Genomic DNA, 26,602 nt, shown 5'->3' with positions numbered 1-26,602 from the left:
ATATTTTAGTATTCCAAAAATGAATGTTAGTCTCCAAACTTTAAATCCAAGTTACAACATGGCCGATAATATCAATTATTTATTGGAATTTGAATGAAATATATGAATGTGAGTCCCATGTTGGAAGGGAATAGAAAGTCTCTACTCTTATTGTTAAAAATTGTTGTGAGAGAAAACTATAAGGAAAAGCAGATTATGCAGGAATCAGTTTCAAAGAGATGATGGGTTTAATGATTATGTAGCAATTATTTTCTGATTATGCGGGAATCAATATCAACAACACTTTAATAAAAAGTTTACCAAACGCCAAACTGCTTTATCTTACAGTTGATTTCTCTTCTAACAAATCTAATAGTAACTATTTTCACAACACAGCAATACCAAACTAGAGTAGTAGAGTGTGAGTTTTCCCACACGTTCTATATAGAAGGTGGGCCTAGTGGAGTGGAATTTGGGCCTCACGTTTGGATGGAGATTGAATTATATATTTAAAATTAATTTTTAATGGCATAAATTGAATAATGAAACAATAAAGGGGCAAAATTGCAAAAGGAGTCCGAATATTATTATTATTTTTTGTTACAAGTCCGAAAATTTTCAATTCCCGGGTAAGACCGCTTAAAAACGCTACTGTTGTACTAGAGTGTCTTCGTCCACATGCGGAAGTGGAACTATGTCAATCGGCACCTGAGAGTGAAGCGGTCATTTTCCGACCTCGGTTTAAGAGGACAAATCGAGCGCAAAGCCACAGGTCTCTAGGGCATTGCCGTTCGCAGCGGAACTCTGCGCTTTCTACCATGGCGTCGCCTCCTCGGTCGCGCATCAATCAGGTTTGGCTCCCAATTAAAATTTTGTTAAAAACCCTAGGACTCATAGGGTTGATGTCCAATTTAAACTTCCAGGTACTCTCTCATATATTCACGCACTTATTTGAAGAATTGTAGGACAATTTGTTTGGATTTCGTGTTGACGCACATTTCCTTTTGTAGTTTCATTGTTTTAGTCGGTAGAAATCGATGGATTTACAAACACATTGTTTTCCATGTGGTTGACAAGAAAAATGAGCAAACGAAGAGCATTATTGCATACCTATTATATGTGAAATACACAAAAGACTGAGAAAACAATTTGGAAGTGGAAGAATACGTGTCCTTTTGATTTTTATACTTTTCTGTTGCATAAGGTTACAAGAATACATAAGGGTCCCTGATTTGTGGGGATGTTAGCAGGTAATTTGTATCTTGTGCTGTTTGGATGTCCTTATCGAATCCAAGTGATAGACATATAGATATTGCAGTTTTATTCATCTCTTACACATCCTCAACTAGGAAAGAGGCGTGATCTTTGAGGAAAGACTGGGATCTTTACTGGGTTAAAAAGTCTAGATGAATTTATAAATCTTTAATCATGAAATTGAAGTATTTTAGAAATCCAGTTTTACATAACTCAACAAGTTTCCTTTCATTTGTTTGCATGTTCAGTTTTTTGCTTCAAAGAAAAGGAAGCCTTTATCACCTGTTCTGAAGTCTGGGAGAAATGAAAAAGATGTCAAAGTTAAGGTAGAAGGTTCTCCCAGTGCCAAAGGAACTTTGGACAACTATTTGCTGGCTTCACAGGAAAATAATATCATTTCGGAGCCTTCTTACAAAGTTTGTGATTCCTTAGCCCAGCAAGACCAAGTTAGAAGGAATTTGACATCAGAGATTGATAATTCCTTGAAAGATGAATTTAAACAGCTCCCTTTGTCTTCTCAACTGCACTCTGAAGCTAATGATGTTTCCCAAGCAAATCAGAAGGAAACATCAAGGCAATTAACCAAGGTGGGTGATGTGAAGGAGTACCCAGCTTTCACAGAAGGTGAAGATCGTGCAGAGCTCAAAGACTTTGCAGCAGATTTTTTGTCTTTGTATTGCAGGTATTGTACCTTACTGTAAATATTTGTGCACCATTGTATATACATTGTTATTTCTGAGCTCTGTTATCTTTGTCTATGGTTTTCCTGCTCGTTTCCCTGGTGATAAGTTATTGGCTGGTTTATCACTAACCTCTTATATTTCAAATTCTGCATTCTCTATCTTTCTTCTTTTTCCTCCTAAACTCCTTATCCTTTCATGTTCAGTGATCTTCAACCGAATGAAAGTTCTCTGTCAGAGATGAAGGTGAATGACCATAAGAGACAAGCTAGCCCATCTTTGCTTGACCGGGAGGATAAGACATTTAAAAAGAGGCATTGCATTACCAATCAGTCGCATGTGGAACATGAAACCAGTTACTCTAGTGAGAAGAGTTCTGAAGCCGTGCAGTCTGATTCTGTTGATAAAAATGGGGTATATGATTTAGGTCTTCTGAAAATGCGGTATCTAGTTAGTTAAACTCATAACGAGACATTTTCTTATAGATATAATTAAACTTGAGTAATATTGTGATGGGCAGGTTACCATTGTTAATGAACTGCTCGAGCTTCAACCAACCCTGAAAGCATGCAGTAATACAGCAAAACTATCTCTAGACATGTTTGAATGCTGTACACCAGGCTCGCTGACTAGAAAAACTAGTGTTCGTGAAACCCCCAAGTCGACACGTGGAAGCTCATCATTTTCACCTGGAGAAGCTTTTTGGGATGATGCAATTCAACTTGCCGATGGTCTGTGTGCACAGGCAGCAGGAGTAATTAGTGTTGCAGATGGCCAATACCGTAGTAAAAGTTCATGCAATTTGAGAAATGCACGCTGTGACGGCAAGTCAAAGGAAATTCTGGATGAAGGTGAGCGGATGGGTAAGGGTGGCAATACAGGGCCAATGGGGAAGCATAGAAAGGATTTAGATAAAGAAGTGTCCCCACTGCCTGTTAAACATTTTGATTTCTCTTGTGAGGACAAAAATTTGGATAAAAGCGTACCACATCATTTGGATGCATACAACTTAAAGAGTGTGGCTCATGTGGGTGGCGAGCAATCTGAATCCAGTCTTATAGACCCTAGAGGTCTGAGAAATCCTATGATGATCCGTTGCAACAAATCTCAGGAAAATCAAGTGACGTTTAGAGATCAATATACAAATTCTGTTAATGCAGTCACCAACATGAAATTAGATTTGACAGGCAAGGATATGACATCTTATTCACCAGTTGATGAAGTCGTGAAGTTGACTGGTAACCATGAATCTGACGAAGCAAGTACTCCTTCAAGTTTTGTGCCACTCAAAGATCATCTAGATCTGAACAGTTGGCTTCCACCAGAAATATGCAGCCTATATAGAAAGAAAGGAATTTCAAAACTTTATCCTTGGCAGGTATCTTTAGATTTCTGATATAAGGCAGTGCTCGGTTCATATATTTGTGGTGGATTACTTATGGAGGGCAGGTTTATTGAGTGCTCTCCGCTCTTTATATAGGGGTGGATTTTTCATATACTTTGTTTGTTTTGGCTTGTAGAGTTTATATGTGATTGGGTTATGGTGATTTTTTGTTTGTTTGTTTTGTTTTTCTTGTTCCTCTAATGGAAAATAGGTCTGGTTTGGGATTTGATGCTTTATCATATGAAAACATGTTACATGCCTCTCTTTCTGAAAGAAATTGGATTATCAGATAATTACGATGGACAATGCTGCACACCTCAATTTTCTTGCCAATATTTTTTGTTCCCAACGTACATGACATGATCCCAACCTATCAGGTTGATTATGTTTTATTAATTTTTTCAACTTAAATGCACGTAGTTGCAGATGATCTGGTGTGGTGGTTTTGCCTTGAACCAACAATATGCTTATCCTTGCTGTTAGACTAGGATTTCATCATTTTTACTTTACTGAAAAAATAAAAAATGATTTCATTGTTTTAAGGCTTTGGATATATGTACCTTTTCTCCATATTTATGTTTGAGCTGTTGTGTTTCAGTATTGGAACCAATTAGTTTGAAGCATAAAGTACATCGTTCTCCATTTTTCAGGTTGACTGCCTTCAGGTGGAAGGTGTTTTGCAGAGAAGGAATCTCGTATATTGCGCATCAACAAGGTAGTGATGCAATTGGTATTTATCTTAGCTTTTTTGTCACGTTGTGTGCTTTTGAATTGTTTCATAAGTTTGTAAAACATATATAAAACCCTGTGACATTTGCAGAGTTTTGAGCTACAATTGTGTGTGTTATTTATTGATTTTCTACTTTTCCATTTATTTTGTGCTTCCAGTTGATGTATGAGAAGATTTTATTATTATAACTTTTTTTGAAATTATATGTTCATATCACATTTTTAAACGATGGAGTTCTGTAAAAAGAGTTTATACTGGTTTCCTTTCTTTTTTCGCCGGTAAAGCATCTACATATGTTTCTCAGCCTTGCTTCCTTGGCCACAGTGCTGGCAAAAGTTTTGTTGCAGAAATTCTAATGTTGCGGAGGGTCTTATCATCGGGAACAATGGCTATACTTGTACTTCCTTATGTATCAATTTGTGCAGAAAAGGTGATATTGTTGTTTTCCCCTAAATTTGCAATTTAAGATTATTGTTTCTTTTTTTTATAAATAATATTAATTTAGATATCTGTCTTATCTGGTGCAGGCAGAACATTTGGACGTACTTCTTGAACCACTTGGTAAGCGTGTTCGTAGTTACTATGGAAACCAAGGTGGTGGAACACTTCCCAAAGATACTTCTGTAGCTGTCTGCACAATAGAAAAGGCAAACTTTTTGATAAACAGGCTGCTGGAAGAGGGTCGTCTTTCAGAAATTGGAATTATTGTAATAGATGAACTGCACATGGTACTTTAAAGCATATCTTTGTGGTTATGTGTCAATAGTTGTTTACAATTTCTATGCAAGTTTTATATTTTTCCCTCATGGAGCTTTTTTCTTTTTCAGTTTGGGTAGTCTTCATTTGGTAATTGTTTTTTGGGTGGACTTATTTAAATGCCTTTCATTCTTATAACTATTAACAGGTTGGCGATCCAAGTAGGGGTTATCTTCTGGAACTTTTGTTGACAAAACTTCGTTATGCAGCTGGTGAAGGAAATTCTGAATCAAGTAGTGGAGAAAGTTCAGGTATGAGCAGTTGTAAGGCTGACCCTGCTCATGGTCTCCAAATTGTTGGGATGAGTGCAACTATGCCAAATGTGGCAGCAGTTGCTGATTGGCTTCAGGTAAGTAGAACTATAAAACATTAACTATGATCCTTTTTGAACAGATGTTTGATTGTAGGCAGTTTATCATTAACACCTGCAGTCCCTTAGTGCTGCCTAGCTGTGGGTGTTTGCCAATTGATTTAAGAATATAGATACAAAAATATTTACTTGGATTGTGGAACTTTATATATGGGAGCTTGAATTCCACTCTTAATGTAGTTGCTCTGTATATGATGAGTAAAACATCTCATAAGTTGTGTCTTTCAAGGGAAAGTTAATGAAATAGTTAAGTCTTGTTTTGGTAGAAGAAATTTCTGGACACCAATGACTCAATGAGGCAATCAACTAACTTGATTTAGATTTAACCTTTACAGTGATTGAAAAGACCCACTATGTTTTTAAATTTGTTGTATTTTCAATTCTTATGGGCAACTTGATATTTAACCTGTAGCTTATGAGTGTTTAAAATATTTTAGCAAGATTTTATGATTATGCGTCAACTCTTATAAAGAATTCCACTGTACATGTTTTTCATATTATCTTTTATTAGAACTTTTGGTTTTGTTCCCTTAAAATTATAAAGTGGATGCATCACACAGAGACGATGTGTAAGTGATATGATGGAAGTTACAATAGGAAGAGAGAAAGTGGGGTATGTAGTTACCATATCAAACTTAATTTGTTGATCTATAATTAAGATTGTTTAAACTGTGTCATTGACATTTTCTATATGAAATTGACCAAGAGTACTTTCTCTTGATAATTTTGTAGATGTTCAAAAAATGTTTGTTACATTTTTTGAACATCTTGGGTTGAGGGAGGGTAAAAAGTACTCTACTCCTTCTTAGCCCACTCATCTTTCTATGATTCTCCAGCTTTACAGTGTGACTGGCCATGTTGCATGCATAACTTTCCACAAATATTCATGCAGGCAGCACTGTACCAGACAGAATTTCGACCCGTGCCATTAGAAGAATATATTAAAGTCGGTAACACCCTATATAACAAGAAAATGGAAATTGTTAAAACGATCCCCAAAGCAACTGACCTTAGTGGTAAAGATCCTGATCATGTTGTGGAACTGTGCAATGAGGTGGGGACCTCTTACATTCCATTTTTGAGTGAAGCTGTTTTCAGGCAGTAATTTGGAAGTTGATAAATTATGAACTGAGGGAATGTATCTCAGGTTGTTCAAGAGGGTCTTTCCGTGTTGATATTCTGCTCTAGTCGAAAAGGATGTGAATCAACTGCAAGGCATGTTTCAAGATTTCTCAAGAAATTTTCAGTTAACATTCGCAGTAATGACAGTCAATTTAAGGATGTCACGTTGGCTATTGATGCCTTACGAAGGTGTCCTGCTGGTCTGGATCCAGTTTTAGAAGAAACTCTTCCTGCTGGTGTTGCTTATCACCATGCTGGGCTCACGGTATTTGTTTTTTCTTTGGGTTGTCTCCCTTTAAATTTTACTAATTATTCTTGCTATTTTCCTTTTTGAAAATTATTTTGTTTGTTAGTTTCCTCAGAAAGTTAGTAGATGAGCTTTTTTCCTGAAGAATCTGTCTGTTTTTATCTTTTCTTAGGTTGAGGAGAGAGAGATTGTCGAAACTTGCTACCGTAGAGGCCTTGTACGTGTCTTAACTGCTACATCTACCTTAGCAGCTGGGGTTAATTTGCCAGCTAGGAGGGTCATTTTTCGCCAGCCCAGGATTGGTCGTGATTTTATTGATGGGACAAGGTACAGACAGATGGCTGGTCGGGCTGGTCGAACTGGAATAGATACAAAAGGAGAAAGTGTATGTTTTTGTTTATATTCTTCCTGGGTCCTCTTATGTGCCTGCAGTTCGTTTTAAATGTATCTAGTGATCTTTGCGCAATTTCCTTTTTTATTTTTGCAGTTTTACTTAATTCATGTTATATTAGCTTTATCAGTAGGTTTATCCATTTCAATTATTTTAATTTTTTTTTGCTTCACTTGACTAGGTACTTATTTGCAAGCCAGAAGAGATAAAAAGAATCATGGGAATTATTAATGAAAGCTGTCTGCCATTGCGTTCTTGTCTATCTGAAGATATGAATGGAATGACCCATGCAATCTTAGAAGTTGTAGCTGGGGGAATGGTTCAAACTGCTAATGACATTCATCGATATGTTAGGTGCACACTTCTAAACTCCACTAAACCTTTTCAGGATGTGGTGAAATCAGCACAGGAATCCCTGCGGTGGTTGTGCCACAGGAAATTTGTAGAATGGAATGACGATACTAAGTTATACAGTACTACACCTCTTGGACGTGCAGCATTTGGCAGTTCCTTATGCCCTGAAGAATCACTTGTAAAGATTCTTACTTTCCTTATATATTATATATATTCATTTTCCAGATATCTTTTGCCATCTGTATGGCATTGAGCATAAGTTAATCAGTATAGATGTTCATTTGTGTGACTGAGTATCTTCCGCTTTGTGTTAGTTGATCTTTTGTAGTTGGAATTTAGGTAATGTATTTGACATTGATTATACTTTTTCATATTTATGTTCTAGATTGTGCTGGATGATCTTTCAAGAGCAAGGGAAGGGTTTGTGCTTGCATCTGATTTGCATTTAGTTTACCTAGTAACACCAATAAATGTTGATATGGAGCCTGATTGGGAACTGTATTATGAACGGTTCATGGAATTGTCTGCTCTTGACCAGGTAATTTTCCTCTTACCAAATAAGCAGTTGATTATTAATCATTCCGTGTGTCCGTGTGTGTGTTTATATTTGGATATGTTTGTGGAGAACATTTAAAGTTTCATTGGAGACGTTAGATGACCTCATATTTAAAGTATGAACTTGTTTTATGCTAACTAAGAGTTTGTGGCATTATCAAGAGCTGACCCTGATCGGCTATACACCTTGAGGGGTTTTGAACTCCTGTTCTCTTTCAAATGTATGTCTTTTTGCACAATTTTATTTATTATTTTTTTAATTTAGCGGGTAGGTTCTATCAATATCTGTCCATCATCATGTTTTTAAGGTTCATTGGCAGAATTTATTTTACAATTGTCTCTAGCCCTGTGAATTGAGCAATGAGCATTAAGTCAGAATTTTATGACTGGTGTATGGAAATTTTTGTTTGATGATCATATTGGTTTTATGGATTTTAAAATTCTCTCATTCTCTTTTCTGGAATGCAGTCTGTTGGCAATCGTGTTGGAGTGACAGAACCTTTTTTGATGCGCATGGCACATGGTGCACCTATGCGTTCATCAAACAGGTTTAGAGAAAATATGAAAGCGGTGCATGGAAAATATGAAAACCGACCTGGAATCACAAACAATACTGTGCTTCAGGATGATCAGATACTTCGAGTGTGTAAACGGTTCTATGTTGCTCTCATCCTTTCAAGACTAGTTCAGGTTTCATATTTCTTTTCCTCATTCAAATTTTTTACCTCCTAGGCACACACACGGGCATACATGTTGAGCTTGTAGCATGCATTCACGTGTATTCGTTTGTGCTTCTTTTTTCCCTGGTTCAACAGAAATACAGGGGAGGTGACATGCAATTTTTTTCTGAAGTTGTCTTTCTTTTTGTCAGTTTAGTCACTTGCATGGGGTTGTAAATCCTTTTCTTTTTTATATGAATTGCAATTACTTTGGTATAGTTTTGTGAGATTTGTTTTTCTTTAGTCTTGCTAAATATGTACCTTTTAATCTGTGGTGAAGGAAGCTGCTATCACTGAGGTATGTGAAGCATTCAAAGTGGCCAGAGGTATGGTGCAGGCCTTACAAGAGAATGCTGGAAGGTTTGCTTCTATGGTGACCATGTTTTGTGAGAGGCTTGGATGGCATGATCTCGAAGGCTTGGTTTGCAAGTTCCAAAATCGTGTTTCATTCGGAGTAAGAGCAGAGATTGTAGAGCTTACTACAATTCCATATGTTAAGGTAAGTGAACTCTATTATTTTTCCTATTTTATGTAAGGTTTGGTAAAAAGTACTCCTCATGGACAAACCTCCTTTTTTGATATCTGACAGATGCTCACTCGTCTTTTTTTTTTTTTTTTTTTTTTTTTATAAAAATTTTCAAATGTATAAATGTGTTGATTTGTAGGGTTCTCGAGCAAGGTCACTCTATAAAGCTGGCTTGCGTACGCCTTTAGCAATTGCTGAAGCATCCGTTGCTGAAATAGTTAAAGCTCTTTTTGAATCTTCATCATGGACTGAACAAGGTGATGCACTGAAGTGATTCTTATATAGATAGAGTTTTTGTAGTGATTCTACTATATCTTTAAGGTTTATGTACTTTTTGTGTTTTTTGTGTTTTTTATTTCCTGCATTCTCTCCTAATATTGGCAAGTTGATAATATGACTTTAGAAGGTTCAGCTCAAAGGCGCATCCATTTAGGAGTAGCCAAGAAGATCAAGAACGGTGCACACAAAATAGTTCTTGAAAAGGCTGAAGAGGCAAGAGTTGCTGCCTTCTCAGCTTTTAAAGCACTTGGATTGGATGTCCCACAATTTTATCGACCTGTATTTTCATCTGGTGGTGGAAGTCCCAGTATGCAAGGAGCAGGAAATTCCTCTGGTGATAACTCCACTAGTAGCTTTCCTATTGTTGAGCGCAAGGAGCATGCTGCTAAGCCATCTTTGGAAGGAAGGGTTCTTTCTGGAAAGGTTGCACTAGAAAGCAGAGAAAAGTTGACGAAAACATCAGATATTGGTGGGGTGGCTTCAGCCGAAGTATATTCAACTGGTGTCATGCAAATTAAGTTTGGTCCTGATAATTCTACAGTACCAATTCAAGGGTCTGCTGCCCTTGGGGATGAGCTTAAGGCGGCTTTTGATCAGAACAAAAATGCTGATTTGACTGACCATGTTCAGTTACAAAGCTTAGGTGATAGAAATAGGGTATCTGATGAGTCTTTTGATCTTGAAAAACAGGAACGCTGCAAAAGGGTGAACTTGTCTCCTGGATTTAAGGGCAATGCTTGTGACAAAGGCCCTATTCATGCAATTAATACTCTTGGTGGATTTGATTCCTTTTTGGATCTGTGGGAAACCACCTCAGAGTTCTATTTTGATATTCACTACAACAAAAGATCAGAACTGAACTCTGTTGCCCCCTTTGAAATACATGGCATAGCCATCTGTTGGGAAAATTCTCCTGTGTATTATGTCAATATTCCTAAGGATCTGCTGTGGTCTGACAACAGTAAAAATGAATGCTTGCATTTGAATGGATCAGGCAATAGAAGTAATGTGTTACCTCTTGATGATATGTTGGAGATGGCTAGACGTAGATGGAAAAGGATTGGTGAAATAATGAGGAAAAGAGGTGTTAGAAAATTTGCTTGGAAGTTGAAAATTCAGATTCAGGCACTTAAAAGCCCTGCAGTTCATGCTCAGAGATTTGGTTGCCAAAATATTGCAGGGAAAAGTACTTGTTTTGAAATCATAGACAGCTCGTTGTTATTGTTGCCTCCAGTTCATATAAAAGATGGAATTGACATGTGCATTGTGGCCTGGATTCTTTGGCCTGATGAGGAGAGAAGCTCTAATCCTAACCTGGAAAAGGTAAAATAAAAAGTAATGTTAGCATTACTCCATAATCAAGCATGTTCTTTTGTCTTCTCAGAGGATTTCTTCCTTTTTCCTTGTTCATTTTTAAAATAATGGCAGCTACTTTATCATTTCCATCAAAACATTTCTTAAAGGCAAAAGTATTTAACCATTTAATTGTTTCATTCAAGTAATATTCAGATGTTCATCATTGTTCAATTTGCATTTAAACCTTAAAATTTGATTTGTAGGAAGTTAAGAAAAGGTTATCCAGTGAGGCTGCAGCAGCTGCAAATCGGAATGGCAGGTGGAAGAATCAGATGCGAAGAGCTGCACATAATGGTTGCTGCCGTCGGGTTGCACAAATACGAGCCTTATGTTCTGTTCTTTGGAAGTTACTTGTTTCTGAAGGCCTTACTGAGGCACTCGTAAATATAGAAATCCCTTTGGTCAGTTCTTCCATCATATCTGATTTTATTTTCTCAAGGGGGTTTCGTTTTATTTGGGGACTCAAAATATCAAGCAGTTTTGTGATTGCAATGAAAACTAGACTTGAAATTGCTGGATTCTTTGTGTAATTATTGTTTTCTCTCATTGCATCATTCTTTTAATAATGATCTTCTTTGAAAAGAAAAAGGGAAAATATGTCAAAATTTAGAGAAGTTCTATTTAAGAGGTTTGCTATTGTTTGTTTTGGCAATAATAAATATTTTAGGTGTGTCACTCCTGTAGTGGCTTTTGCATGTATTAATGCCACTGTTTTAGTCGGGTGCTTGAGAACCAGTGCCCATTGCCCAACCTTAAGTGTGGAAGGGAATGCATATTTTTCTCTTCTTTGGAAGTTGGAACCACCAACCCAGTAGTTATACTTCTTCATTGGGTAGATACCTTGACACTAGCTTATTGCTTGTTTGTTTTCTAGGTTAATATTCTTGCCGACATGGAGCTGTGGGGAGTGGGTCTTGACATGGAGGGATGCCTGCAAGCACGCAAGGTGTTGGGGAAAAAGCTAAGGCAGCTTGAGAAGGAAGCTTATAAACTGGCTGGCATGACGTTTTCATTATATACAGCAGCAGATATTGCTAATGTGTTGTATGGACACTTAAAGCTGCCCATACCAGAAGGGCGCAATAAGGGGAAACAACATCCAAGTACGGACAAGCATTGCTTAGATTTATTAAGGTATTAGCGAGACTTCTCTTCTTCTATCATACCTCATAACCTTACCCATCTAAGGTGAATTCACGTGTGCTGATTAGCTCTTGGAATACTTTATACTCTCTCCCTCCACTTAACAGGATTGTCTATTTACTTATTTGGTTCCATGGAGACTTCCATCCTGTCTAGATTGTGATGTTTAAATAGCCGACATTTGAAGGAGATAGTATTTGACTATTCATGCATGCACACTTGAATATCTGTATCTTTTGATATCAACATCTCATTGTTTGAAGTCTAAACTTTAATTTGTGGAAGAAACGTTTCCTAACAGTTAGGACATGAATGTTTTGGATGGTGAGGCAAATTAGTAATTGCTGTCTGGAAATGGAAACCACTATTTGCATATGCCAAGTTGAGTAGGTGGTGTGTACCCCAGAGTAGGGTGTCATCCTTTTAGTCTCTGAATATTATTGTTTTTGGTTGTTTCTTGTTGTTCTTATGAGCACCATCAATGGATTAGACTTAATATTTGTAGTAATTTTCATATATTCCTCGAAGAATAGGTTATTCTGATAGTGTTGTATTAAAGGTCCAAAAACATGGCATTGGAATTTTTATTTTTATTATTATTTTTTGTTGTGGATGCTAGATGAAGCTGTATAAGTTTTCTTGTGGGTTTGCATTTGAAAAATGGCTTTCCAATGTGATTCAAACCCATTCCCAGTTGATTTTTCCAATCTAGATTGGGTACAACAGGGAATACCACATGCTGAGAGTTGTGAATACACACGTGATACTTTTAAATTCTTAAACTGCTGCTTCTGCCTGTCCGTCATATATCTATTTAATGATTAATGTTCTTTTATCATTGTTGTTACATTGTGATTTTTCTCTTCTATTTTCATGTACACCACCAAGCTGTTGATATTAGGAAGCTTTGGTTTCATTTCAGGGACGAGCATCCTATTATTCCAGTCATTAAAGAGCACCGGACATTGGCAAAACTCTTAAACTGTACATTGGGATCAATTTGTTCGCTCGGTAGGCTGTCCGTGAAGACACAGAAGTACACATTACACGGTCATTGGCTCCAAACATCAACAGCAACTGGTCGGCTTTCAATGGAGGAACCTAATCTCCAGGTTTGTGTTTCCCATGAGTCATTTTATTCTATCCTCCCACTCCTCCAGTTGTTAACAACTTGAATTTAATTGTTATATGAATTATCGCATTATATATGCAGTGTGTTGAACATATGGTTGACTTCAAAATACGTAAGGATGAAAAAGGAAGCGAAACTAATGTTGATTATTACAACATTAATGCTCGGGATTACTTTATTCCTACTCAGGTAATGGTTATCTTGTTAATGTCTTTAAAGGCTATTTTTGTATTATTATTAGATTTATCCCGGAAGGCAAACCGGACAGTAATACCCCTATCTCCCCAAAGCTCTGTTTCTCTTGCAAATAGCTGCTGTTGTCAAGAAGCATTTTATTACATCTTAATTTATTACCATTTTGAGTGTTTGACAATGCACAAGTAACAATGTGGAACAACAGTATGTTTTTAATACAACGTGGAGAGTGAATACTCCTTTCTTTTTCTTCACCTGGAGAGAAGGGGAGGCCAACTTTACTGTGAAGCTATATGTGATGGAGATTTGAGGTTTTAGGAAAGGAGGATGTGCGGAGGGTTAAAGATACATAATGTTTAGATAGATGAATGTGTTTGTTGGATGTTGGGAAGGAGCAGGGGTTGGGTTTTGCGACTCCATGGTGTACATTAGTTGATTTTTTTTCTTCCTATTATTGCAGGACAACTGGTTACTGTTAACTGCAGATTATTCTCAGATAGAATTGCGGCTGATGGCACATTTTTCTAAAGACTCGGTACTTATTGAACCCCTTAGTAAGCCTGAAGGTGATGTCTTCACCATGATAGCAGCTAGATGGACTGGGATTTCAGAAGATTCTGTTAGTTCTTATGTACGAGATCAGACCAAAAGGTTGGTGTATGGCATTCTTTATGGAATGGGTGCTAACAGCCTTGCAGAACAACTCGACTGCAGTCCAGAAGAAGCTTCTGAAAAAATACAAAACTTTAAAAGTTCTTTTCCTGGAGTTGCTTCTTGGCTCAATGAAGCAGTTGCAGATTGCCGTAAGAAAGGGTGGGGACATCTTACTATTTTCCTTGTTGCTATAATTAGTTGAACTCGTCTAAGAAAAGGTTGCTATTATGTCTAACACCATGTTGGATTTTGGTTTCTATTGCTTACAATTGCATAGGCTTTTTCTATTCTTTGTCTGATTACTCAACTCTTTGATCATATTAACTTTTCCTTCTAAATACGCAGATTGTCAGTACGATTAGTGTGAATAGTTTTTGTATTTATGAAGTGATTTATTTATTTTTTCTTGGCCTAAGAGGAAAAAGTTTATGCATTGTTTTCATGTGTTTTGTTTTGCTCTCAGAATTTATTGTTTCTTCCCTTAGTGATAATTGGAATTTTTTTGGAAGAAGAATCTCTTCATAACAAATACTTCTTGATATTGATTTAATTTCAGCATTCTTTTTCTTTCTGAGTAAAAGAAAATGTATTGCACTTTTGTAAACATTTCTTTAAAGCTATATCAACTGTTGTTCATTATCTGCATTGTTGTGCAGATACATCGAAACCCTTAAGGGAAGAAAACGATTTTTGTCAAAAATAAAATTTGGAAACAGTAAAGAAAAGTCGAAGGCTCAGAGACAAGCTGTGAATTCTATATGTCAGGTACAACTTTTTCCTTCCCTTCTGTGGGGATGAGGGGTGTGGGGGTTTAAAGGTAACCACAAAATTGAAATATTCTTGTACTGATGTCTTCCATTTACAGGGATCTGCTGCTGACATAATCAAGATTGCAATGATAAATATATACTCCGTGATAGTAGGAGGAGCTGAAAGGCCCGATTCTACTTCTCAACTTGCAACAAAGTTACATATACTGAAGGGCCGCTGCAGAATTTTATTACAGGTTGCTTTGGGAAATTTCTTGCCGTTTATTATTCTATTATTTTTCGTAAAGTTCTTAGGGGAATTTGAAATGTGGAAGAAGATATAAGTAAACTAATAAAATATATGAAATTTCTAAGTTACTTTATTTTGTTAGCTTTGTTATTGCACCATGCTTTTGATTCAGTTACAAGTCACAGTGTTTTTTATGTAATGTTGTTGCGAACTTGTGAGCTTAAGAACTATTGGTGGTTTCTATCCAGGTACATGATGAATTAGTACTGGAAGTTGATCCTTCTGTGATAAAGGAAGCTGCTTTACTGTTAAAGACGAGCATGGAAAATGCTGTTTCCCTTCTTGGTATATTTTAAAGTCTATGGATACATTGCTTTATATTTGAAAGTTTGAGGACATATGTTTACGGTACCTTATTTAATTATTTCTTTTCCAGTTCCCTTGCAAGTCAAATTGAAAGTTGGAAAATCGTGGGGTTCTTTGCAACCTTTCCAGGCCAATCATTAACAGCCCATATACTTATGGCATTAATTCTTTCTTTTTATTGGAGTTGGTATCATACAACTGACCACAAGGGTCCCATTTCTAAACTGCTATGATGGAAGCAATATGGATTCAAGTAATGTAGGTTTCTAGTTTGGAAGACAGGCAATATGGGCGTCGGGAAGAAAATGGCAGACAGGAACCGTTCCTGGTTTACAATTGAGTGCTTGCAGGGAAAAATTCTTTGGGTGCCATACAGATGTGTCTACGTGGCAGACCACGATTGCTTTAGCGCTCGTCCCGTCAGCACCTTCCAGAGGCACCATGTAAGCCCTTGTTTTCCCCATTGCATGGCAGTAGAAGACATCCTACGGGTAGCTCAGCTTATGACACACAATGAGTCTTTTGCCTGCCAGCTTCTTCACACCAGGCTTTATTGTATACTTCTGCAGCATGGTTGCTCCCTTCCTTTCGACCTCTGCCGAGATTGCTTGAATATTTCTTCCCAGCTTGGAGGTGGTGAAGTCAACCATCGACTCCAAAGAGGTGGCGCAATATCTTTCTTCTCCTCTAAGGATTGGTTTCACAAGCTTGAATGGTTTCCGTCATTATGCAGACCCTGGTTTCACTGACAATTGGTTGAGAATGTCTGGCAGTTTGGTAGATGAGAAGGGGATCGATTCTGCAGTTTTGCGGTGTAGGAAAGTTGCCCTAGTTGAATTTCTGGCTAAGCTATATTTCATGGTTGTGCCAGGTTGCACATCCTTCTCCAAGAAGAAAACTTCTTGGGTTGGGTCTTTGAGGAGTTGATTGCCAACAGCAGCCTCATGGTTGTCACCAAAGAAAATGTTGTCAGCAGCAGTGACAACGTTTTGATTGTGACCAAAGAAAAGTTTGTCAGCAGCGGCAGTGGCAGCGTCTTGGTTGTAACCAAAGAAAACGTTGTCAGTGGCAGCAACATCATCTTTTTGGTAACTGACAGTTAGTGGCTGGTCCGACAAAGTCTGCAAATTATTTAGTGACATAAATATACATGTAAGTTGAAGAAGCTAGCTTATCAGTAAAACTAGGGGTGGGAAAAGTTCGGTTTGAATCTGTTTATGTCTCAAATTAGAACTGATTTGGCACCATTTATTCGGTTTGGTTCAGTTTGATTTTAAGAAAAAAAATTCAAAAACTGTTCGGTTCAATTTGAACCAGTTTCGATTCCAGTTTAGTTTTGAATCGGATTATAAAAATTATTTTTTAATACAATTCTCAATTAAAATATTATTATTTTATTTAAAAATTAACAAATTATTCAATTTTATATAAAAATAAATATTAAAGTTAAAAAAGAAAGATATTTTGAAATTGAATTTGAATAAATATTAGTTTTATTTTTAGTGAAATTAAAAATATAGCATTAAATATAAATATATATTGAAATTATATATATTTTTAATTTGACCGGTTCAGTTCAGCCCAGTTTGGTTTTTGAAGACATGGAACCAGATCTGAAATCGGTCCAAACCGGTCCGGTTTGGTTTTTCACTTTTTGATCAACTTAGTTTTGTTTTTTGGTTTGGTTCAATTCGAATTTCCGATTCGTCGGTTTGAGTGCCCACCCCTAAATAAAACGGTGGAATAAGAGAGCTCTCTTGAGTCTGAGGTTGTAAATACAAAGACAGACCAGGTTGGACTAGTTCACTGAGAGCTTTCGGCATCGGTTTGTTTGGCAGGATGGAGTTCCAGTAAAGCAGCTGAGGTACTAAAGGTAAAGCAGCAGCAACCAGTGCGAGCTGCAACAACAGTTGAAATTGAACTATCATCAGTATGGGACAATGAATATGTGTATCATCAGTTTGGTTCTCGAACTGGTTGCATAATAATCGGACCATATTCTTTTTAATCAGCTTTTAAGCACGTATTTGTGTTCTCTTACATTACTAGATAAATTTTCATATTTGTAAATTGAACAATATTTGAATAAACTTCTTACCGTATGCTGAATTGGATAAATTCTTAGAATTGTAGTTTTGGTATTGAATGTTTTTTGTTGGAGAAACATAATATTGCATTGATAACTAATACTATGGGTCTATTTGTGGAAAGCCCAACTTTAACTTAGCGCAATCTTGGCTAAGTGATTAGTTACAGAATTAACTTCCTTATAGACATGAAAAATATAACATGAATAACTTGGCACCCAACTGCTCCAGGAACTCGGATAAAGGACGCATCGCACCACCAACCCTAAAGCTGAACATTAAAAAAAGAAGAAATCTGACCCAAAAGAGAAGAAGAAAGAAATCAATACAGATTGGTTTACAGTAAAAGAGAACATTTAAGAAATAAAAACTTTAATTAAATTTTAGCACACCCTCCTTAATTGGATTATTTTCACACTCAATACTACTACCTCGTGCCATGAATTACCCACTGAAGCTTTTCTCATTCTCAAGCATGTAGCATTAACACATTATACCTTTTTTATATTATAAAATAATTTGAAATAACATGTCATATTTGATGACAAAAACTAATACATAGAAAGATATCATGACAAAACAAGCCAACTAAATATGTGATGTGCAATAAATAAAAACTAATCATTAAATTTTAACACATCATCTTTATACTATTACACTGTCACATGACAGTCCCATTTTGTCGAGAAAGTCTTTGATGATGCAGTTTAATTATAACATTTGTGCAATCATTTTCACAAATAAAGAAAATTACCCGACACGATATTGATCTCAACCCCAATCCGAAGGATCCCCCATCTTGTGACACTCCAACTTTGACAAGAAAATCTTGCGTGACATGTTCTGATTACGTCAAGCAAGACCCTCTCCACCTTGACCTTGACACCCATTTCCTAATCTTTCACATGCCAATTCACACTCAATATCTATCTCACTTTCCCCTCAGTGCAAAACTTTCATCTCTTTCTATTTAGCTCTCATTTAGCAAGGATTGCTTTCTCAAATTTCTCTCCCTCCTGACAAAACCCTACACTCTGCGAGAGCTAAACTTATCGGATTCCTTTGTCATCTTTCTAATTTGGTTTTTAAAATTCTGACCAACCCCTGTTATGGTTTTCAAATGCTTGTAAATCGATTTTCATTTGAACCAGCCTCACCACACCACTCTTCTGCTACCATGATTTATGCCAATTCCATGGGTTTGGGTAGCAAGGTAACCTATCAACTTGTTTGATTCAAGGAAATAAATTTCATGTTGTGATTATAAATAATACGCCTCTGCCCACATAGCTGCCCCTGTTTTAAACCCGTGAGACAGATTTTTAGAAAATCCCATGTAAGTTTTTTCCCTGTTTAAATGCGATTATTTATATATTTTGTTTTCCTTAATTATGTGTGGTTAATTTTTACTTGGAATTTTTTGGCAATAACATGCTTTACAGGTATAGGTTGAATTACATAGTAACAATAAGTAATCAATTTTGCCATTAGGTGATCATATGTAGCGCTGATTGGTTAAATAATGTAGATTTCCGGCTTGGAAACCAGACTATATGAAGGAAGTGACAGACGGAATCGGAGTGACATCATTAGATAAACTTTAATGGTATAATTAAAGACATTTAAAGTACATTTTAAGAGGGTAACAAACTAAAATGCTAAAAGCAAAACTAATGCGGACAAAAGCCGCATTAAAATTAATAGCCCACATCACCAAATTAACCAGAAGCCCAAACAAAGCCCTCAAACCCAGCATAACCAAAACCTTAAAACAACACATGAGCCTAAACTAATCCTATTACCACCACTTGAAGAAGCACCGTAGCGGTCACATCCACCACCACATCCATAATAAATTTGAGAAAAATATAATTTCCAGCAATTTATCTATACATAAAACAAATAAATAAAAATAACAACCTTGCCAAAAAAAAACGAGATTTCTATAAACTCTTCCACTTTGATACATGAAATTGAGGAGAACGTTTTTAAACTTTCCTTTTGCTGTCTGTATATTGTTTACTATTGTAAGATTTATTATTATTATTTTTTATCTTCAATATTTGTGTTACGGTTTGGCCATCTCATACATACAAGTCTATCTTTGCTCATGGAATTACCCTATTGAAAAATTTCTCATTCTCAAGCATCCAGAATTAGCATATCTTAAAAATATATATGTATTTGAATTAACGCGTCACACTTTGACAATAAAAATTTATATGTAACAACTTTTGTTTACATTTATGATACTACACTTTCACATGACAGTTCCACTTTGACAAAAAAGTTGTTAGCGGTGTAGTTGAATGTGATATAGTTTCACTTTGACGAGAAAGTCTTTGACAACCTAGTCTGATGTGACAGTCCCACTTTAACCAGAAAGTCTTCGATTGTACAATTTGATTTGATAGTCACACACACTTTGAGGAAAAAGTCTTTGGTGGCGCATTCTAATGGCATCACTCGTGTGACAAAGTCGCAAAACCCTACAAACTGCGTGACGTAAGCTTATCGATTTCACTGGGTACTTTGGTCATCTTTCTAAGTTCTGACCAGCCCCTGTTATGGTTTTCAAATGCATGTAATCGATTTTCACTTGAACCAGCCTCACCACTCTTTTGCTATCATGGTTCATGCCGATTCCATGGGTTTGTGTAGCAAGTCTCACTACACTCTGCATGAGGTAACCTCGATTTCAGTGGTAATCTCTCATCTTTCTAAGTTTTTTTTAAGTTCTGACCAACTCTTCTGCTATCATATGGTTCATGCCGATTCCATGGGTTTGTGTATATCAAGGTAACCTCTCAACTTGTTTGATTTAAATAACATAATTTGCATGCTGTGATTATTAATAAACATATCTTCTCACTAAAAGGCCCCTCTATTAAGGCCTGAAATGTTCTCGGACATGTTTTCTATTTCTTTTCAAAATGTTCTGATGATAAATATTTCATATGTTCAGGGAACTTCACTTTATATTTTGTGGTTAATATTTCCATGGAAAGAAGTTGGGTTATGAATTATGAAGATTTAGGTTTGTAAATGATAAGTCTCTAACGAAATTTAATTATAATAGAAAGCATGCATCACTTAAATTAGGAATTTTCATTAATGCTTGTTAATTATATTAGAAGACACATTACTTATATTAGGAGTTTTCATTAATAATACACTTAAATGATGTGGTGGTGGAAATCATAATTAATGCTAATTGTTTTTTATATCATTATTATTAGTTTTTTTTTTTTTATAGAGATGGACCAATTAAAAAGTTATAGTATTTATAACTCCCTAAACTACAGTTTGATTGGAGTTAAAAGTTTATAGAGAGCTCCTAAAATAGATTTTATATGTTTTTAGCTAAATTTTAACTAAAAAATAGATAGCATGATTGTAGATACTCTTACTATCATAGATTTTTGTTAATTTTTACTGTACAATTTTCTTTTGCATGAAAACCCCAAATTGTTATATCGGACTATTTTCCTTTATAAGCTTTTTTTTTTTTTTTTTTTAAAGTTTAATGCAAGCGGGCTAGACCCCGTTGGCTCCTTCATAAGCCAATATTTATGTTCTCTTACATGTAATATACTAGAAGGATTTTCATATTTGTAATTTGAACAATATTTAAATACCAATGAGGTGTTAGTTAGATTGACTCAGATTTTTGGTGTGCTTTTAAGTAGTCATAAGTTCAGATTCCCATGTTATGCGTGTGTGAGTTTTTCCCTTTTCTCTTCCTAACTTTTGACACACACAAAAAGAATAATACTTAAATAAATTTCTTACCGTATGCTGAAGTTGAAAAACACTTGAATGGGGATAACACTGTTTTGTTATTCCCAATCAATTGCGGTGGCTAAACTCCACATTTTTATAGGGCATTCTAATTGATTTTTATTTATATTAGAGCTGATACAATAGTAGCTAGCCCATTCTTATGGGATTCCTTTTACAATTAGAACCACAAAGACAAAGGGTACGATATTTCTTTCTAGTTTGGAACCCAAGCAATATGACCCTGGGGAAGATAATGGCAGACCGGAACGGTTCCTGGCTTAACTTTGACCTCTTGTAAGGGATGATTCTTGGGGTTCCATGCAGATGTGTCCAGGTGGCAGATTGCTACTGCGTTAGCGGTCGTTCCGTCAGCACCTTGCAGAGGCACCGCATAAGCCCTAGTTTGTCCAAATGTGTGGCAAAAGAAGACAGCATACGCGTAGGTCAGCTTGTGACACAAAATGAAATTGCCACCTTCGTTCACGTTCTTCACGCCTGGCTTTACTGTGTAGTTCTGCAGGGTGGCTCCCTTTTCGACCTCTGTCGAGATTGCTTGAACGTTTCTTCCCAGCTTGGACATGGCGAAGTCAACCATTGACTCCAAGGAGGTGGCGCAGTATCTGTCTTCTCCTCTAAGGACTTCACTTTCACAATCTTGAATGGTTTCCTGAATTACAGTGGCTTCCACAGACCCCGGCTTCATAGCAAATTTGTTGAGAATTTCTGGTAGTTTGGCGGATGAGAAGGGGATCGATTCTGCAGTTTTACGGGGCAGGAAAGTTTCCCCTGCTATATTTCTACCCAAGCTATATTTCATGGTTGTGCCAGGTTTTATTTCCTTCTCCAAGAAGAAAATTCTTTGGGTTGGGTCTTTGAGGTGCGTATCGTCGTCTTGGGTGTAGACGGAGAGAGTTCTGTCCTCGACACCGTGCTGGTTGTAACCGACAAAGTTCTTGGGTGGCTCGACTGAGTCTGCAGATTATCAATGGGCAACATAAATGATGAACATGTTATTGAAGAAGCTAGCTTATCAATAGAATGTTGGAAGATGAGCTTTTGGCACTCTAGGGCATGGTATGTGCAAATAGAAACACATACCAGGTTGGACGAGTTCACTGAGAGCTTTTGGCATTGTTGTGCCTGGGAAGACAGAGTTCCAGTAGTGAAGTTGAGGTGGTAAAGTTGAGGTGGTATCTCTAGCAGCAGCAGCATAGCTTGCCCTCGCCACCAGTGTGAGCTGCAACATTTGAAGTTGAACTATCATTAGTATAAATAAAAATAAAATTGAAACTAATAATTATAAGGTTCAAATCACAAGCTTACGGTGAGAAAAGCAATTATGTGTGAGAAACAGATCTCCATTTAAGAATGCAACAGAAAAGCTACTGGAATTGACAAGAAGAAACTCAGATCATGATGTGATTAGGTGTATAGGGACTTCAAGCTTTATAGTACAGGGACCTCAACTGAAATACATGTCGTGATTAGGTGTAAGAGTTCCAGTGGCTTGAAATTTTGTTTTTCTTTCTTTTTTATGGGAAAGAGGGAGAGCATGCAGTGGCCTGAAGTTTTTGTTTTCTTCCTTTTTTATGGGAAAAGTGGAAAGCATGCATTGGCCTGAAATTTAATATTACATTAGTTATCATGCTTTAGTCATGCTTAGTCGTCATGCTTAAGTCATGCTAAGAGAACATTTAATTTCCAGTTCCTCTGCACGTCAATTGAAAGTTGGAAGTGCGACCTTTTCATGGCCGATTAAAATAAGGGTAATGCTAGAGAGATTATCTTTTTTGTACCATAATCGTATATTATCTGATGTGGCATGCTAAATTATTTAATATAATTACATATATTTTAAATGTTTATTCTCCCCTAATTAAAGCACAAAAGTCATTAAATATAGCTAAGTATATTTTATTATTCTCTAATTACAGCACAATTACCGATAGGAGTCTTTCTATCTTCACTCTCTCTTCTTCCTTCTCCCTACATTGTCTTCTCCACAACAATGTTATGATTGCCGGATTTTTCATGGGTGTTAAACACAGAATCAACCCCTTTCCTCATGTTGGCTGCCATTTTTTGTTCTTTTGTCTCTTACGGCCTGCAACTAGTGGTCAATTTCGCAGCCAAAAAAAAAAAAAACCTAGTCGCTATAATGTGGTGGAAAAAGCAATTGATCCGATAAAAACTTTATATCTTCATGGACTCCCTCAGAAATCTAACTATACTGTTCTTGTAGATCTGAAATAATATAATATTTAGAATCAAAACCCAACTACCTTTCCTTGTTGTATGAAATAGGTGAGACGGAGGAGGAGGAAGAGGAAAGGCTATAAATGAATAAATAAATCTTATGGGATCAGTGCATTAATTAGGGGAGAATAAAAATTTAAAATATATGTAATTGTATTAAATAATTTGGCATGCCACATCATCTTTCACATCAGATGGTATACAATTGTGGTACAAAAAGATGATATTCCTAGCATTACCCTTAAAATAAATATAAAGCTGTTGAAGGCGGACCTAAGGCTAGGCTGGAGGGGAACATTTATGAAATATTAAACATGGTCTGATTATTATATGTTTATTTCTACTCAAATAAATATTAGCCTATTGTAACAAATAAATATAGTGCTGCTATTTCTACCCACCTGTCCTATTTTTCCACTCACTTTATTTTTAAAATTTTAAAAATAAATTTATCTTTTTGTAAAATGACTTCGAATGACCTAAGTTAAAAACTTTTTAAAAACATTTCAAATAAAAATAAAACAACATTTTTTAAAACAAAAACTATCTCTCCTCTCTCCCTCTTCCTGACCAGGTCCTCTGAGCTGCCGATGAACTCACTTGGTGTATGAGATTAAAGCCTCTCTCTCTGCTTCGTTACTATTTCTGTCTTTCTAGATTTTTGTTTCTGTTTTTTTTCTCTCTTGTGAATTCGTGGTGAGTTAGTATTTTATTGATATTAATTAGAGTAGAGATGAATTCGCAAGGTGGGTGCAGGTGAATTGGCAAGAGTTTTGTGTAGAGGTGAATTCGCATTTTTTTGGTATTAATCGTGCTTCATCTTGTAGCTCCCAGCCCTCAACCACAATTTTGTGCAGAGATTAAAGAAGCTCTGCACAAATAACTAAGTTTTTTTGAGGATTTTGCTCAAGCCATGGTGAAGGGTGAAGAGGTGGGGGAGGGGCTGATGGCTAGTGTAGTGTTGCTGAGGGGGTGGGGCTGCGTTGGGCAGGGGGGAGAGAGGATTTTTGTTTTTGTTTTTTATTTTTATTAAATGTTTTTTTATTGTTAGTTTACTTTAATACTTTAAGGGTATTTTAGAAATAATAGTGGGTGGAAAGATAAGATTTGTTTTTTTTCAAATTTATATGGTGGGTGAGGAAATAGGATAAGGGGATGGAAATAGCAGCACTCAATAAATATAGCCAACACATGCATTGTTTTTCTTTTTTTAATAAATTAATAATAGCTCAGTCCTCTATTTAAAATAGAGTGCTGCTATTTTCAGCCACCTGTCTTATTTTCCAACACACCTTATCTTCCCACCCACCATATAAATTTTAAAAAACACAAACATATTTTTACACCCACCAATATTCCTAAAATACCTTTTTAATTATTATCTCATTTCCTCTCTCCTTTATCCTCTCTCTCTGACGGCCCACACATCTCTATCTCATTTTTGCTCTATCTTATTTTCCATCTCTCACACCCCATCTTTGTCTCTGTCTCTCATGTTCGCTGAACTAAAACAGTTTTTTGCTGTAATTTTTATTTTTATTTTTGTAAATATGGATTCTGTGAATATAATCACATTTATGCTCTTAGCTTTCTACTATTGTAAATAAACTTTTTCTCCACAGTTATCCAAGGACTGGTAATCTATTGAACTTTGCAATAAACAAATATAAAACGCACATTCTTAAGACATGGGAATGTCAAAGAGTACAAAGCCAAACAAATAAGGGAAAAACAACAGTACTTGCCTTCTTCACCTTCTCATGAGCAAAGAGTCGTATTCTTGTGTTTTTTTTAACTCTATCAAACGATAGGGTTACTTGAGAACTAAGAAGTCTGCCTTGTTTTTTTTTTTTTTTCCCTCTTGCTTTTTCCTTAAGTTCTTTTAAGTCATTTTACAATAGGGTTAAATTTGTCTTTAAAAGTTTAAAGATAAGGTAGGTGAGAAAATAGGACAGGTGGGTGGAAATAGCAGCACTCTTAAAATAAGCCCACTCTTGAAGCATATAGGAAATAATAAACGTTAATCCAATCCAAACCTATATAAATTTGATTAAAAGCAGAACTCACGCTAAGGCTCTATCAACTTGAGCTATTCTAATCGTACTGATATTGGGCGACGCCCACATAGAGCAAACATCAAAAAATTTCTTCTAGCCACCCAAAACACCATATTTGAACCTTGAGAACCTAGAGGAAATAGCTCTCCTCCTCTAAAAAATTGTACCAACCTATCTTGAGTGGGGTTTTCAATCTTGGTAAGTTTTAAAATATATATGTATATTCAATTCCAATTTTAATTGTTGTTGTTAAGTTTTTATGATTTAGGGTTTGAGTGAAAACTTTTGGAGATTGTTGTATATATATATATATATATATATATATTCAATTTCAATTTTAATTGTTGTTGTTAAGTTTTTATGATTTAGGGTTTGAGTGAAAACTTTTGGAGATTGTTGATATATGTTTTATTTTTGCAACTTGAATTATTAATTAGCATATATGATTTTTAATGTCTAGTATTTTTGGGGAATCAACTTATTGTATCTTGTTGATAAAGCAAAAGATGCATTTAATAAAGAGCAAATGACCACTGTTTTAAGATTTGTTGATAAGGATAGTTTTGTACGATAATTTTTTTTGAGATTGTTTGGTATTTATTTATATTTTGTATTTCTTTGTGTTATATTTGCTCGTATTGTGGCTTTGTTTGATTTATAAAATTTTATTTACATTTTTGTTTCAAGAGAAAAAAGTCTTATAATATATCTCCTCTATAAATAAAAAAATTTAGCCTACCCCTATAAAAATTTCTGGATCCGCCAACTTGTGCTTGATCCATATAGACTGATCAAGATGTGTTCCAAAGAATATTAGAAGGTGATGATCGAAGGGGCAATGCCAGGATTTTAAGTTAATTATAGTCTAACTGTTAATTATTTCTCTAATGAAGGCCTCTCAGACATTAACAACTAATTCTTAGGCACTATTTAGTTCGCGGAAAGGATTCTTAGGCGCCTTCCTTTCTCATAAATCAATCACAACCTTATGTGCATTCTCTGTTTTATTTATGGGATTCTTCTTGCAACTAGAACCACAAAGGTCCACCATTTCCAAACTTCCCTTTTTGTCTATTTTTTTGCCAAACAACTTGCTTGGTTGAATCCTAGTCATTGGGTTTTACTTATAATAAAAAAATTCGGATTTTATTTATAGAAAAAAAAGTGTTTCAGGTAAGAAAAGATTAGTTTGAATGGGAAATTCAATTTTTTACTTTTTTTAAAAAAA

At 35.9% G+C, this 26,602-nt stretch overlaps 2 protein-coding genes and 1 pseudogene across 3 annotated transcripts; 1 reads left to right on the top strand and 2 right to left on the bottom strand.

Moving 5' to 3' along the window:
• Positions 627-16,577, top strand: LOC18792708 (helicase and polymerase-containing protein TEBICHI). 2 transcript variants are annotated; one of them, XM_020554296.1, is made up of 26 exons: positions 627-830; positions 1,482-1,915; positions 2,120-2,327; positions 2,434-3,291; positions 3,948-4,012; positions 4,352-4,457; positions 4,555-4,755; positions 4,932-5,132; positions 6,046-6,207; positions 6,301-6,540; positions 6,695-6,907; positions 7,095-7,445; positions 7,653-7,805; positions 8,291-8,512; positions 8,822-9,040; positions 9,207-9,324; positions 9,474-10,669; positions 10,906-11,103; positions 11,577-11,836; positions 12,768-12,957; positions 13,059-13,166; positions 13,633-13,985; positions 14,483-14,591; positions 14,692-14,832; positions 15,074-15,170; positions 15,262-16,577. In XM_020554296.1, the coding sequence occupies exons 1-26, from the start codon at positions 798-800 to the stop codon at positions 15,330-15,332; spliced, it is 6,507 nt and encodes a 2,168-aa protein (XP_020409885.1). In that variant the 5' UTR covers positions 627-797; the 3' UTR covers positions 15,333-16,577. The 2 variants fall into 2 exon arrangements, with proteins under 2 accessions (XP_020409885.1, XP_007226676.1); XM_007226614.2 differs by having other exon boundaries at positions 9,471-10,669.
• LOC18791271 lies at positions 15,435-16,776 on the bottom strand (annotated as a pseudogene).
• Positions 21,161-22,859, bottom strand: LOC18792626 (BURP domain-containing protein 3). The gene is made up of 2 exons (XM_007224804.2): positions 22,160-22,859; positions 21,161-22,033 (listed from the first exon to the last, which is right to left on the bottom strand). The coding sequence occupies exons 1-2, from the start codon at positions 22,323-22,325 to the stop codon at positions 21,276-21,278; spliced, it is 924 nt and encodes a 307-aa protein (XP_007224866.2). The 5' UTR covers positions 22,326-22,859; the 3' UTR covers positions 21,161-21,275.

Source organism: Prunus persica, chromosome G1 (genome assembly GCF_000346465.2).
Source record: "Prunus persica cultivar Lovell chromosome G1, Prunus_persica_NCBIv2, whole genome shotgun sequence".
In the NCBI taxonomy this organism is placed as follows: domain Eukaryota; kingdom Viridiplantae; phylum Streptophyta; class Magnoliopsida; order Rosales; family Rosaceae; genus Prunus; species Prunus persica.
Note: the sequence above shows the minus strand (reverse complement) of the source record. Positions and strands in the feature narration are given on the sequence as shown.